This window comes from Lampris incognitus, chromosome 13 (genome assembly GCF_029633865.1).
Source record: "Lampris incognitus isolate fLamInc1 chromosome 13, fLamInc1.hap2, whole genome shotgun sequence".
Lineage (NCBI taxonomy): Eukaryota > Metazoa > Chordata > Actinopteri > Lampriformes > Lampridae > Lampris > Lampris incognitus.
In genome coordinates this window covers 46319480-46331292 of record NC_079223.1, presented here as the reverse complement: position 1 = coordinate 46331292, position 11813 = coordinate 46319480, and the positions used below count along the sequence as shown (strand labels likewise).

Here is an 11813-nt window from a genome sequence, read left to right as displayed (position 1 = left end):
ACCTTTGCCCACCTCTCAAATACAGAGATCCCACATTTACCAAATCCCACTTTAACCCCTGTTTCCAATAGTTTTGTCTAGCTCTGCTCTGGTTTTCATTCAAGCAACTAACGTTAGCGAACGTAACATTAGCTAGCTAGCTAACCAGCTATCTCCCACCCGGTAACGTCGCTAGCTAGTTGCTGACGTTGCTGGCTAGTTGTTTGAACGCTGCTAGGCAAGCTAACTATCGGTAGCGTCCGGTAACGTTACCGGTAGCTAGCTAGTTATGTTTGTCCAACCTTAGCTCTGGCTATGCAATATTTTCATTCAAATAACTAACTAGCTAGCAAACGTTAGCTACCGGTAGCTATTATTAGCTAACAATGCTAACGTCGGGACTACTGGACCAGTGGTTAGCTAGCCTAACGTTAGCTACCTAGCACTTTTGCCCACCTCTCTAATACAGAGATCCCCCACTTACCAAATCCCACTTTAACCCCTGCCTGTAATTAGTTTGATTAGAGGAGATGACAAACATGAGGAAACGTTAGATGCCGTAATACTGATTGGGTGGGAAGATCCGCTGCCAGTTTAACGTGTTTACTGGCTCACCTGCCCAGTAAGACTGCGTGGCAGGCACCCACCCACCCTGCTGCTCATTTCTTTTTGACATTTTTTTCTCCCCAATTGTACCCCACCACTTACCCCGCTCTTCCGAGCCGTCCCGGTCTCTGCTCCACCCCCTCTGCCGGTGCTGCGGACTACCACGTGCCTCCTCCCATGCATGTGGAGTCGCCGGCCGCTTCTTTTCACCTGACAGTGAGGAGTTTCGCCAGGGGTGGACGTAGCACGCGGGAGGATCACGTGCCACGTGCTGGTCCCGAACCAGCCAGAGGAGGCGCTGGTGCAGCGACCAGGACGCGCACCCACATCCGGCTTCCCACCCGCAGACACGGCCAATTGTGTCTGTAGGGACGCCCGACCAAGCCGGAGGTAACACGAGGGGGGGGGGGGTTCGAACAGGCGATTCCCCGTGTATTGGTCGCCGCGCTGTATACCCGGACGCCCTACAGGTGAGACGTTTTGTCTTTTAGGGTCGACTTGAAAGAGACGGATCACCAGCAGTCGTGATATAAAACATTCTTTAATGGAAAAGGACACCAGGCTTGTTAATCCAGAAACGATGCGAGTGATCGTTTCAGTCGTTAGTACAATGTGCTACACAGCAAACCCCCTGGCGATGCAGCCCCGCCCGCCTGCCTGCCTGCAGCCCCGCCTACCTGCCTGCCTGCAGCCCCGCCTGCAGCCCCGCCTGCCTGCAGCCCCGCCCGCCTACAGCCCCGCCCGCCTGCCTGCAGCCCGGCCTGCAACGGCTGGCCCACGCTGTCCACAAGCCTGCAGGTCAGCAGGACAGCGACTCCTCCTACGTACCTCCTATCGTCTGTAAAACAGGACACGGAGCACGCACACAGGGCCTGTTACGAAATAAATTAAATACGGAAAACTGCCCCGCAGTTGTAAACGACTTTACTTAATTTGAACGCTATGATTGAATTTGGGTTGACTTATATACGTGTTTTATACCATTTGGGGTCTGAGAAGGAGTAGTAGGATTTGGTCCGGGAAGCTCGCGCTACCGACGCGCCACGTCCCGTGTCACTGCCGATACCGAGTACCGATCTGAGCCGCTCCTGTTGTCGGTCGTTAGTTTGAGGCCGGTGGGCAAAACAAGCAAAAAAATTGGCAATACAAGCAATTTTTTTTCCCCCAGCAGTAAAGAAATACGAGTTCTTCCATGAGCCGAAAGCGCTGTGAATGCATGCCTTTACGCCTTTGTGGTTTCTGGTTTCTGGTTTCGAGTCTCGAGCAAGACGTTCAGCATCAACACTCCATTGTAGCCCGGTATAGCTTGTTTACATATGACGTCACGAACTACAGCTGGAGGGCAGGAAGTGGTCTTCTACACAGGAAGCACTATCACAAACTGTGGAAACGCCTGTTTGGCGTCATTAACTGAGAAAGCACAAGGAGTTTTTACTGAGTACCAAAAGTTGTTGTTCATGAGGGGGGGGGGGGGGAGATGAAAGAAATTGACCGGAAACGCCGGAAAAAATGGTTTGTGAACCGCCGTGTGCGGTCGGGAGGGGCGGAGTCGGATAACGCGCGCGTGCGCAGCGACCACTTCGTCAAAAATAAAATCCCTCTTAGGGTCCGCGGTGGCGTAGCGGTCTAAGCATCGGCTTTGTGCAATGGGGACCGGGGTTCGCGACCCGGTCTCGTCAGATCCGAGTATGGCCGGACTCGATGAAGCAGCACTAATTGGCAGCGCTGTCTTCGGGAGGGGGGCGGAGTCGGCTTGTGTTCGTCACATGAATGCGCCTCTAGGCGTGTGTGGGGGGGAAAAGCAGTGGTTCGGCCTGGAGTCTCCTTGTCCCGGAAAGTGGGGAGGCGGTCTCCTTCCAGACTGCCGGCCGGAGAGATGCAGTTGGCGAACGCATGCAGTACCAGGGTGGGGGTTTGAATTAAAAACAGGGATCGATTGGCCACTAAATTGGGAGAAAATCAGAAATAAATTTCGAAAAAATAAAATCCCTCTTCATCACATAAGATCATGTCCAACACGTCTTACTTCCTGTTTACACCTTTCTCTCATAACACCGTCTAAACTAGCTCCATCTCGTCCATTCCGCTTTCCACTTCCTGCCCTCCATCTCGAAGCTCGCGCGTCATCAGGATCACGTGACTGCAAACAAGCTATTTTTCCGATAGCTGGTATCGGTAGTAGTATCGGTATCGGCAATAGTATCGGTAATATTATTGGTACCGGCAGTAGTATCGACAGCAATATCGGTAATAGTATCGGTATCTGTAGTAATATCGGTAGTAATATCGGTACCGGTAATAATATCGGTAGTAGTATCGGTATCGGCAGTGGTATCGGTAGTAGTATCGGTATCGGTGCACCCCTACAACAGGCTTTATCCACACGCTTTAGCTCCTCCCACCGCTGTCTTACCCACCTCGCCCTCCTCGCCTTGACCACGCTCTACAGGACAAACACATGCCAAATAACACAGCCTACAAAACACACAGCTTTGCCCAACAACCTGTTAAACTACACACGCCAGTAAATACATCTGCAGTATCTGATCGACAATATCAACAACTCACAAAACGGGTACATGCTAGGTTTAACATTTCCTATAATATATGACTTTCATGCCACACTATGAAACTCGGTAGCAGATTTTAATGTTCAGTTCATTTTTTTTCTTTTTCTTTTCTTTTTTTTTTTTTTTTTTTGCTGTCCAGCAACAAAGCACAGAGCATAAAGTCGTACACCCTGGCTTTCAGGATATGAAGACCTCGCTGTCGAGAGAGGAAGAGTTCTCAGTGAAAAGAGAAAATACAGGTTTTGTGGAGACTTTAAAATACAGATTTGACGTACGCTACGCTTTTGGATGCCCTCTCTCTCTCTCTCTCTCTCTCTCTCTCTCTCTCTCTTTCTCATCAGGGCCTGGGAGGAGGTCGAGAGGGAGGGGCCCCCGCAGGCCCCGGGGGAGGAGCCCGGGCGGGGGGTGGGCCCGGGAGTGAGGAGGCCATCGGAGGGGGGGAGCGGGCCGGTGGTGCGGTGCGAGGACCTCTGGAGGGCGGTTTGGAGCGGGGCACGGAGGAGGAGGAGACTAGTGGTTGCTGCTCAATGACGGGGGGAGGAGGAGAGGCGGAGCGAGGAGGAGGAGGAGGAGAGCGAGGAAGAGTTTTCGTTGGAGCAGATTCCTCTTTGACCCGGTGGAAATGTATACAGCGTCCCTGCAAGACACAAAAACACACGTGCAGACGGGGTCACACAACATACTATATGCACTGATATTAGAGTGTAAGACTGTGTGTGTGTGTGTCTGTGTGTGTGTGTGTCTGTGTGTGGTTGTGTGTGTCTGGTATATACGTGGTTGTGTGTGTGTGGTTGTGTGTATGGTTGTGTGTGTATGTATGTGGTTGTGTGTGTGTGTGTGCATGGTTGTGTGTGTGTGTGTGTGTGTGTTTCTGTGTATGGTTGTGTGTATGGTTGGGTGTGTGTGTGTGTGTGTATGGTTGTGTGTGAGTGGTTGTGTGTCTGTGTGTGTGTGTGTGTGTGTGTGTTGGCAGGCTGTGTAGACAGAGACTTGGGTGTTCGAGGCCTAAATGCGGACACAGAGCCACTAGTGTCTTCTCTGCACACCTGCGCTACAATAGCTGTGATGCTAGCAGTGACGGGCACTGACAACATGATCACAGACACACAAGTCGCAGCGATACCCCCTCCCCCCCCGCTTGCCCCCCCCCTCCTGCCCCCCCCCCACTCCTTTCTGCCCCCCAATCTCCGCCGTCTCGCTTTCTTTCTTTCTGGTTCGACGCGGAACAGAAAGTGGGTTTATGTGTGTTGTGTGGCTGTCTTGTTGGAATGTAAAGGGGGATTTCCAGCACTCGCACAACAGTTACACAACAGTTACACAACAGTTACTCAGTAGTTACACAGCAGTTACACAACAGTTAACACAGATGCCCCTCAGTGGTTAACATAATTTACAAGTGCAGGAGAAAGGAGCGCTTCTCTTATTGTTCCTATTGAGGGTCTTCCTCACTTTCACCCGCTGCCCCTCCGACGCACAAACACGCACACACACACACACACACACACACACACACACGCACACACACAGATTCATGCAGTGCATGAAGGATGGTGGAGGGTGGATGTGTGCAGGAGACCCTTGGTGGTCTGATTTAACACCTTATTAAACCAAGAGGCCCTGGAGTCACACAGGGGCCATTAAGAGGACCCCGGCTGCGTCGGCTTGTTCACTTAAGAGGCCATTGTGTGTGTGTGGTGTGTGTATGTTGTGTGCGTGTGTATGTGTGTGTGTGACTGCTTCGGTCTTGCTGGCGGGCTGCAGAATAAAGGCCAGTTTGTGAGCAGCAGTGCTGCAGCACAACACCAGAGACAGCATATGGACACAATGAGAACACAACCTCATGAATATGTGTGTGTGTGTGTGTGTGTGTGTGTGTGTGTGTGTGTGTGTGTTTGTGTGTGTGTGTGTGTGTGTGTGTGTGTGTGTGTGTTTGTGTGTGTGTCGTGTGTGTGTGTGTGACTGCAAGTGGACTTCCACCAAAGCATATGGCCTGAATGAAACCACAAACCTGATGACAAACAGATAGGAAGAACCAACAGTGACGGGGGGTGGGGGTGGGGGTGGAAGCGGTGTGATGTGTGTGTGTGTGTGATGTGTGGGGGGGGGGCGGGGTTATAAGAACACCACAGCCATAAAGACGGGAGAGGTATGGAAAAGAGGGAGGGGAAGATGACAGAAAGGGGAGCAGGGCTCTGTGGCGGTAAAGAGGTGGTGTGATGCTGTGAACGGGTGGGTGTGCGGCATGTGTGGATGTGTGAGAAGTGGGTGGTGGGTCTCGCACGGTCGGGTCAGTCCAGTCCTGTGCACCCTGGGGGGGGGGGGGGTGTAGCGGCTGTCAGCCTCTCGCTGAAAGTGTTCTACTGTTTCTCTACTCCGTTCCACCAGGATGTGAAACACATAGAGCTGTGAAACACCGCCGCTATACCCCGCCTCACGTTTGTGGCGGCCTCACCCGGTACCGTCCATGCAGTGTCACCCGGTACCGTCCATGCAGTCTCACCCGGTACCGTCCATGCAGTCTCACCCGGTACCGTCCATGCAGTGTCACCTGGTACCGTCCATGCAGTGTCACCTGGTACCATCCATGCAGTCTCACCTGGTACCGTCCATGCACTGTCACCCGGTACCGTCCATGCAGTCTCACCCGGTACCGTCCATGCAGTCTCACCTGGTACCGTCCATGCAGTGTCACCTGGTACCGTCCATGCAGTGTCATCCGGTACCGTCCATGCAGTGTCACCCGGTACCGTCCATGCGGTGTCTTTGTCCACGTCTACATCCAAGTTTTGTCTTCGTTTGATGGCTGGGAGAGCTTGGTCTGCTGCGTCCGGTGGGCCCAGGGACCACGGCCCAGCCTGGAGCTGCGCCCAAAGAGGAAACACCAAGGGATGGGAATGCGGAAGCAGAGCAGGCTAAGCTAACTGCTAGCCCATGCAGAGCGGCAGTTCCGATAACGCCGAGGGCGGTGTGGCAGCGGCCTCGCCTAGCCTTGACTGTAGTGTTTTAGTGTCGTCGTGAGGAGTGTGAGGAGGTGTGTCGAGGGTGTCTGGCTGGGAGAGCTTGGTCTGCCGCGTCCGGTGGGCCCAGGGTCCACGGCCCTGCCTGGAGCTGCGCCCATGGAGGGAGCACCGCGGGCGGTCTGACAGGACGTGGACGTGGGGCAGGCTAAGCTAACCGCTAGCCCATGCAGAGCGGCAGTTCCGACAGGCATGCTGGCTGGCGTTCCTTCCGTGGACAATGATTGTTTTGTGGAGTTTGGATATCTGTGTTAGCATGTGTGTATTTGTCTTCGTGTCGCCCTGCTGTGGGCTGGGGAGGGGGGGGGCGATATTTCATTTCATTTCACGTGCAGAAGTACATGAAATAAACGACAAATAAAGTCTTCCTGATCCCTGATTCTACCCCGGCCTTCCCTCCTCTGCATGAGTCTCCACACTTCCATGGAAGCAACCCTCCTGCCCCTGCACGTCACTGTGGCTCATTTCCGTTTCCACGACGACCACGTCCAAATACTTTGCTATTCACGCAGCAACGTGGCCAAAATGTCAGCTGGATGATAACACTGGTCAACGCAATGTTTCTTGCATGGGGTTTTTCAACAGATTCTAGCTCCCTTTTGGGGGCTGAATCCAAATCTGGCATTAGTTTTTGCCCATCACGTCAGGTTTTTGAACTATGAAAAATCATCAAAACAGCAATTTTACACTCGGAAGTTAAAGAAACACTGCTGCATTAGAAGATCGATAGATGCAAAAATGATTACAGTGAATAAATAAACTCTCAGCCCGGCATGAAATTACTTAGGAAATGAATAGGGGTCATTTTTACCCCCGCCAAGATTGCAGGACTAGACGGTCCACTTTTGTAAAATCCTGAATAAGGAGCATCCAGATAGCACAAAAACTTGATGGGACAGAGCAAATCTGAGCTCAGGTTTGGATTCAGCAGCCCAAAATTGGCCAAAAACAGTTTCCAAAGTCCATGCAAGAAAAAAACAAACTATATTTTTGTAGACCAGTGTATTCTATACGTTTGTCTAAATTCGTCTTTTAAACCCACTTTTGGGGTCTGCCTGAGAAGTTGTGTACGCAGACACACTTCACCGCTGTGCAGCAGAGGCCGTGGAAGGAGGACGGGCGAGAGAGGAGGGAGAGAGGAGGGGGAGACACATCTGACCTGACAGCTCTTCCTGTCACCTCACATTAAAGATGCTAAATGTGATCCACTCGTATACAGAAATGTTCACGCGCACACTTGCCAGCACAGACACACACGCACACGCACACGGTTCGAGTCCACAGCATGCATTGAAATGTAAACGCCAGTATCTAGCCAGGACCACGACAACTCATCCTTTTCCGATATGGATCAATCTGTACCAGGAAGTACTCAGACCCGAGGGAGGTGATATAAGGAGAGAGAACGGGAGGGGGCGGTGCTCATTGGCCTGTGCATCTGAGTGGATGTAGGGGCGGCAGAAGACCCCCGGTGTGTGTGTGTGTGTCTGTGTGTGTGTGTGTGTGTGTGTGTGTGTGTCTGTGTGTGTGTGCTGTGTGCCATGTGACAGGGCTGCAGCAGCAGCCATCAGCTCTGGGGACAATGGGAGGGAATCTCTTCTGTCACAATATGGCTCGTGGCCTTTCAACTCCCCATCTGTTTGTGTGACGCTCGCTCAGGAGGGCTGACACATGCGTTACAGTGACACACACACACACACACACACACACACACACACACACACACACACACACACACACACACACACACACACACACGCGCGTAGGGAGAACATGGCAGAAACTGGCCGCCTGCTGATGGCCGTTTGCAGAGCAGTGGGGTGGGGTTAATGCAGGGGGAAGGCAGAGCGACGTCCTCCCAAACGGCTGGTTAATAATCTACACCCCAAATATCTGAACTCTGCTAGTTATTGCCGTCCCCCCCCTCACCCCACCCCACCCTTTTTTCTCCCCAACTGTATCTGGCCAATTACCCCACTCTTCCAAGCCGTCCCGGTCTCTGCTCCACCCCCTCTGCCGATCCGGGGGGGGGGGGGGCTGCAGACTACCACATGCCTCCTCCCATACATGTGGAGTCACCAGCCGCTTCTTGTCGCCTGACAGTGAGGAGTTTCACCAGGGGGACGTAGCGCGTGGGAGGATCATGCTATCCCCCCCGAACAGGCACCCTGACCGACCAGAGGAGGCGCTAGTGCAGCGACAAGGACACATACCCACATCAGGCTTCCCACCCGCAGACATGGCCAATTGTGTCTATAGGGGATTCGAACCGGGGACCCCGGTGTTGGTAGGCAACAGAATAGACCGCTACGCTACCCGGACGCCCCCATCGCTGCCTTTTTTGATGCGTTGTTGCGTGTTTCGTAATGTTGTTATCCTATTTGTCATTCGGTCCGTGGGTCATGCTACATTGTGCGTCTAGTCTGGATGCGCTGACATTTCTATTGTAAGGAGCTCGCCTTGAATATTCAGATCTATACAGGCCGGGCCATTGTAAACCCAGCCACAAGAAGTCATTTGTTGCGTTTGGTGTGTGATCGGAGCTATTGGAGCCAATGCCGGGCAGTAACTCCCTCATAGCAAAAGCCCCCCCCCCCTTCATTGCCTTCCATATGAGGAGGAGCCTTTTATTTTCCCGGTTTAATGATGTGTGAAAGGGTTTGTGGGGGTCATTGTTGAGCAGGGTTTGTGAACCGCAGCCCCCGAGACAGTGGCTGAGAAAGACTTAAGAGAGTTTTGTCCTCTTTGACAGAGATGAATAGATGTGTTCAGATTAAGTCAAAGCTGGAGGGAAATAAATAGTGACACGGTGATGTTAACACAACTTCTGCTTACCTACTTTTTGAACGGCAGATTGCAACCATCTTTACTGTGCCGCAATAAAGCTTAACCGAGCAATAAATGGAACAAATCAACGAATGTAACGGAAATATGGCCTCAACCATAGAAAAGTACAAAACCATTTCCTTAGCCGGTACCAGGCCAGATGTTTCACCATGACAACCTGCGTGATGCTGGAAGCATCTGTGGTAATGGCATGGCCTACAAAGGGGTCAAGGACAGATAACAGGGCCTGATCTTTTCTCCCCCTCACTCACGCACACTCACACACACATGCGCGCACACACACACACACACACATGTTTGTGATAATGGAGCGTGGCAGGGATGTCCTTATAAGAGGTGTTTTTGCGGGTTATAGTAGCACCACTGATATCTTGTAATCTGTTGCTTGGCAGACCATGTAAACTGCTTTTATTCTCATTTTGTCTTACTATTGAGTAGTGTACAACAAGGTATCGGGTGTCTGCCGAACAAATGGAAAACCCATCCAGACATTCTTTTGGGACTATCACAAGGAATTTTCAGGGAAATTCACTGTACTGCTTGTGCTGAACAATGGTAGCTTTGTAAGAGACTGGTATCAGTAGCTCATTCACTCACTTTATGTGTGTGTGTGTGTGTGTGTGTGTGTGTGTGTGTGTGTGTGTGTGTGTGTGAATGAAGTGGATCACTGCTAAGCTGCTGTACTGCGAGCCTGATTTTGTTCACTGGCACCTGCTGCCTTTGTGCGATGTGAGAGAGTCCAGATGCTTCATTATGAACACATAGACACAAAAAAACACATTCTGAAACATTTCAAATGCGCAAACCCTTTAAACATTTGAGTTAAATGTTGTCCACAAGTAAACAATCGCACATAATCACCATATTGTACCGTTGCTGAATGTCTGCTAAATGAGGAAAAGGTAGTGTTGGTATAGCTGTTGTCCCTATCCGTCCCTCCAGAAGTTGAAGGCACAGGTAAGAAACAGTAGCGGTCCATCACGTACCATGGAGGGCCATGTACAGAATATGCAGAGTTTATTTCCAGTGCCAACAACTACAGCAGCTGTTTCCATATAAGATCTCATAGTGCCTTCAGACGGGCTCCATGTTTGTTGTGGCCACCAGAAGCAGTCATATGAATGGCCACTTTCTTTTGGCATTCACAGCTTCTGATCTGGATATTTCCTGTTAGCGCCAAGATCACGACTTCTGTCATGATTCTTAAATTTTTTTTTTGAAAAATGGCAGAGCCCACGGATGTCCATTTTGCGGTGACTGGTGTAATTATACTGTAGCTTTATCTGTCAAGTTATTTAGGGAAATTTGCTTCACCTTCTGCCCAGACTTGAAAAAGGCCTTAGCCAACCACAGGGAATGTATGGCACAACTCAAACAGCAGTCTTCTCTAGTCTCCTTTTTGTGTTTTATTGAATTAGTTTCAACTGTTAAGTTTACCGATGACTGCGTTGTTAGCTTCTCACAGTTCCGCAACGCGTTGCTCCAAGCTCCTCATCTTGGAGTCCATGGCATTAATGGTAGCTTTCTGTTCGCTGCTGAGCTTGTATTTTTCTCTGGACTCTTCCTCCTGCTGGGCTCGTTTGGCCTCCAGACTCCCCTGGTCAGCTAGATCCGCCTTCATTTGGGCATCTAGAACCTTTATCTTGTCTTCATACAGCCATCTTGATCTGTGAAATGTCTCTGATCTTCTCTGGACTTTCTGAAGCCTCTGATCTTCTCTGGACTTTCTGAAGCCTCTGATCTTCCTTTCCTGTTGCACTGATGAGGATCAACCAGCTGCCAACTGGTCAACTGACATGCCGATGGTTTGTTGATATGCCCCACAGTCTTGCTTGTTACTCTGTTAGTATATCTTTGCATTATGCATTTGAAAGTAAGAGATCCATAACTTTAGTGTTAGCATTTGCCCAGTTGCCTCGCAACAGAGTTCTCCTGACTTTACCACCTGAACACCCGGCATGTTGTATGAGTCGACCTCCCATATCAAAACCGCAACCTCACAGGTTGCATTAGAAGACAACATAATAAGTGAAGTGAGCTGGGGGAACAAAAGGAAACTTGCATACGGGGCCACGCATGGCCCATGACTGAGTCTTATGTGTTCTGCTGTGGCTCACGGCCATGCTCACCTGGTCTCCGGGTTGAGGTCTCATCAGGGACACCTGGTCATAACCTCTTCTGAACAGAGCCAGCAAAGCATCAAGCTTCCCCTGGGAGACACACGGAGAAACGGGGAGAGACATCCACCAAGAGATGCTTGAAATCATTCACTGGGTTTTTTTTTCCCCTTAAAATAATGCATGCTGATAAAATCCACCCATCCATCCATCCATTATCTGAACCGCTTGTCCTGCTCTCAGGGCCGCGGGGCATGCTGATATCATGTTAGAGTAAAAGACCGAGAAAAGAGACCGGCTGTCACCTTAATGGGTGTATACCATCTCCTCTGCGGGGCTGGACGGCGTGGTGGTTTGCGGGGTTTGGGCTCGAATGGCTCAAACTCCTGATCGGGCATCTTCACCACCGCGTTTTTAGGTTTGTCCAGTTTGGCACCTTCCTCGGTGGACCCCTTCTCCCCCCACCGCACCTGCAGTACACCGTAGGATGGACGGAACCGTCAAAAAGAGCTTCCTGGTTTGGCTTCTACTGTTGTGCATATGTGTATGTGTGTGTATGTACCTCCATGCGCTTGATGCCTCCCACTCCTCTCCCTCCATAGTAGGATGCATCCACTGTGGGCCACTTCTTCTTGGGCATCCCATCTTCATCATCAGACTCCTGAAGAGTAGGACAC

The 11813-nt window shown here is 51.1% G+C and overlaps 1 protein-coding gene across 1 annotated transcript in view; it reads right to left on the bottom strand.

Moving 5' to 3' along the window:
- Positions 1 to 1113: 1113 nt before the first annotated feature.
- antxr1d (ANTXR cell adhesion molecule 1d) overlaps positions 1114 to 11813 on the bottom strand; it is a 49308-nt gene continuing 38608 nt past the window's right edge. Inside the window, exons 15-18 of the mRNA XM_056291681.1 lie at positions 11699 to 11797; positions 11442 to 11606; positions 11149 to 11229; positions 1114 to 3792 (exon numbers count right to left, since the gene is read on the bottom strand). Coding sequence (XP_056147656.1) covers positions 3493 to 3792; positions 11149 to 11229; positions 11442 to 11606; positions 11699 to 11797 — 645 coding nt within the window. The 3' untranslated portion in view covers positions 1114 to 3492. The remainder of the gene's footprint in view (positions 3793 to 11148; positions 11230 to 11441; positions 11607 to 11698; positions 11798 to 11813) is intronic.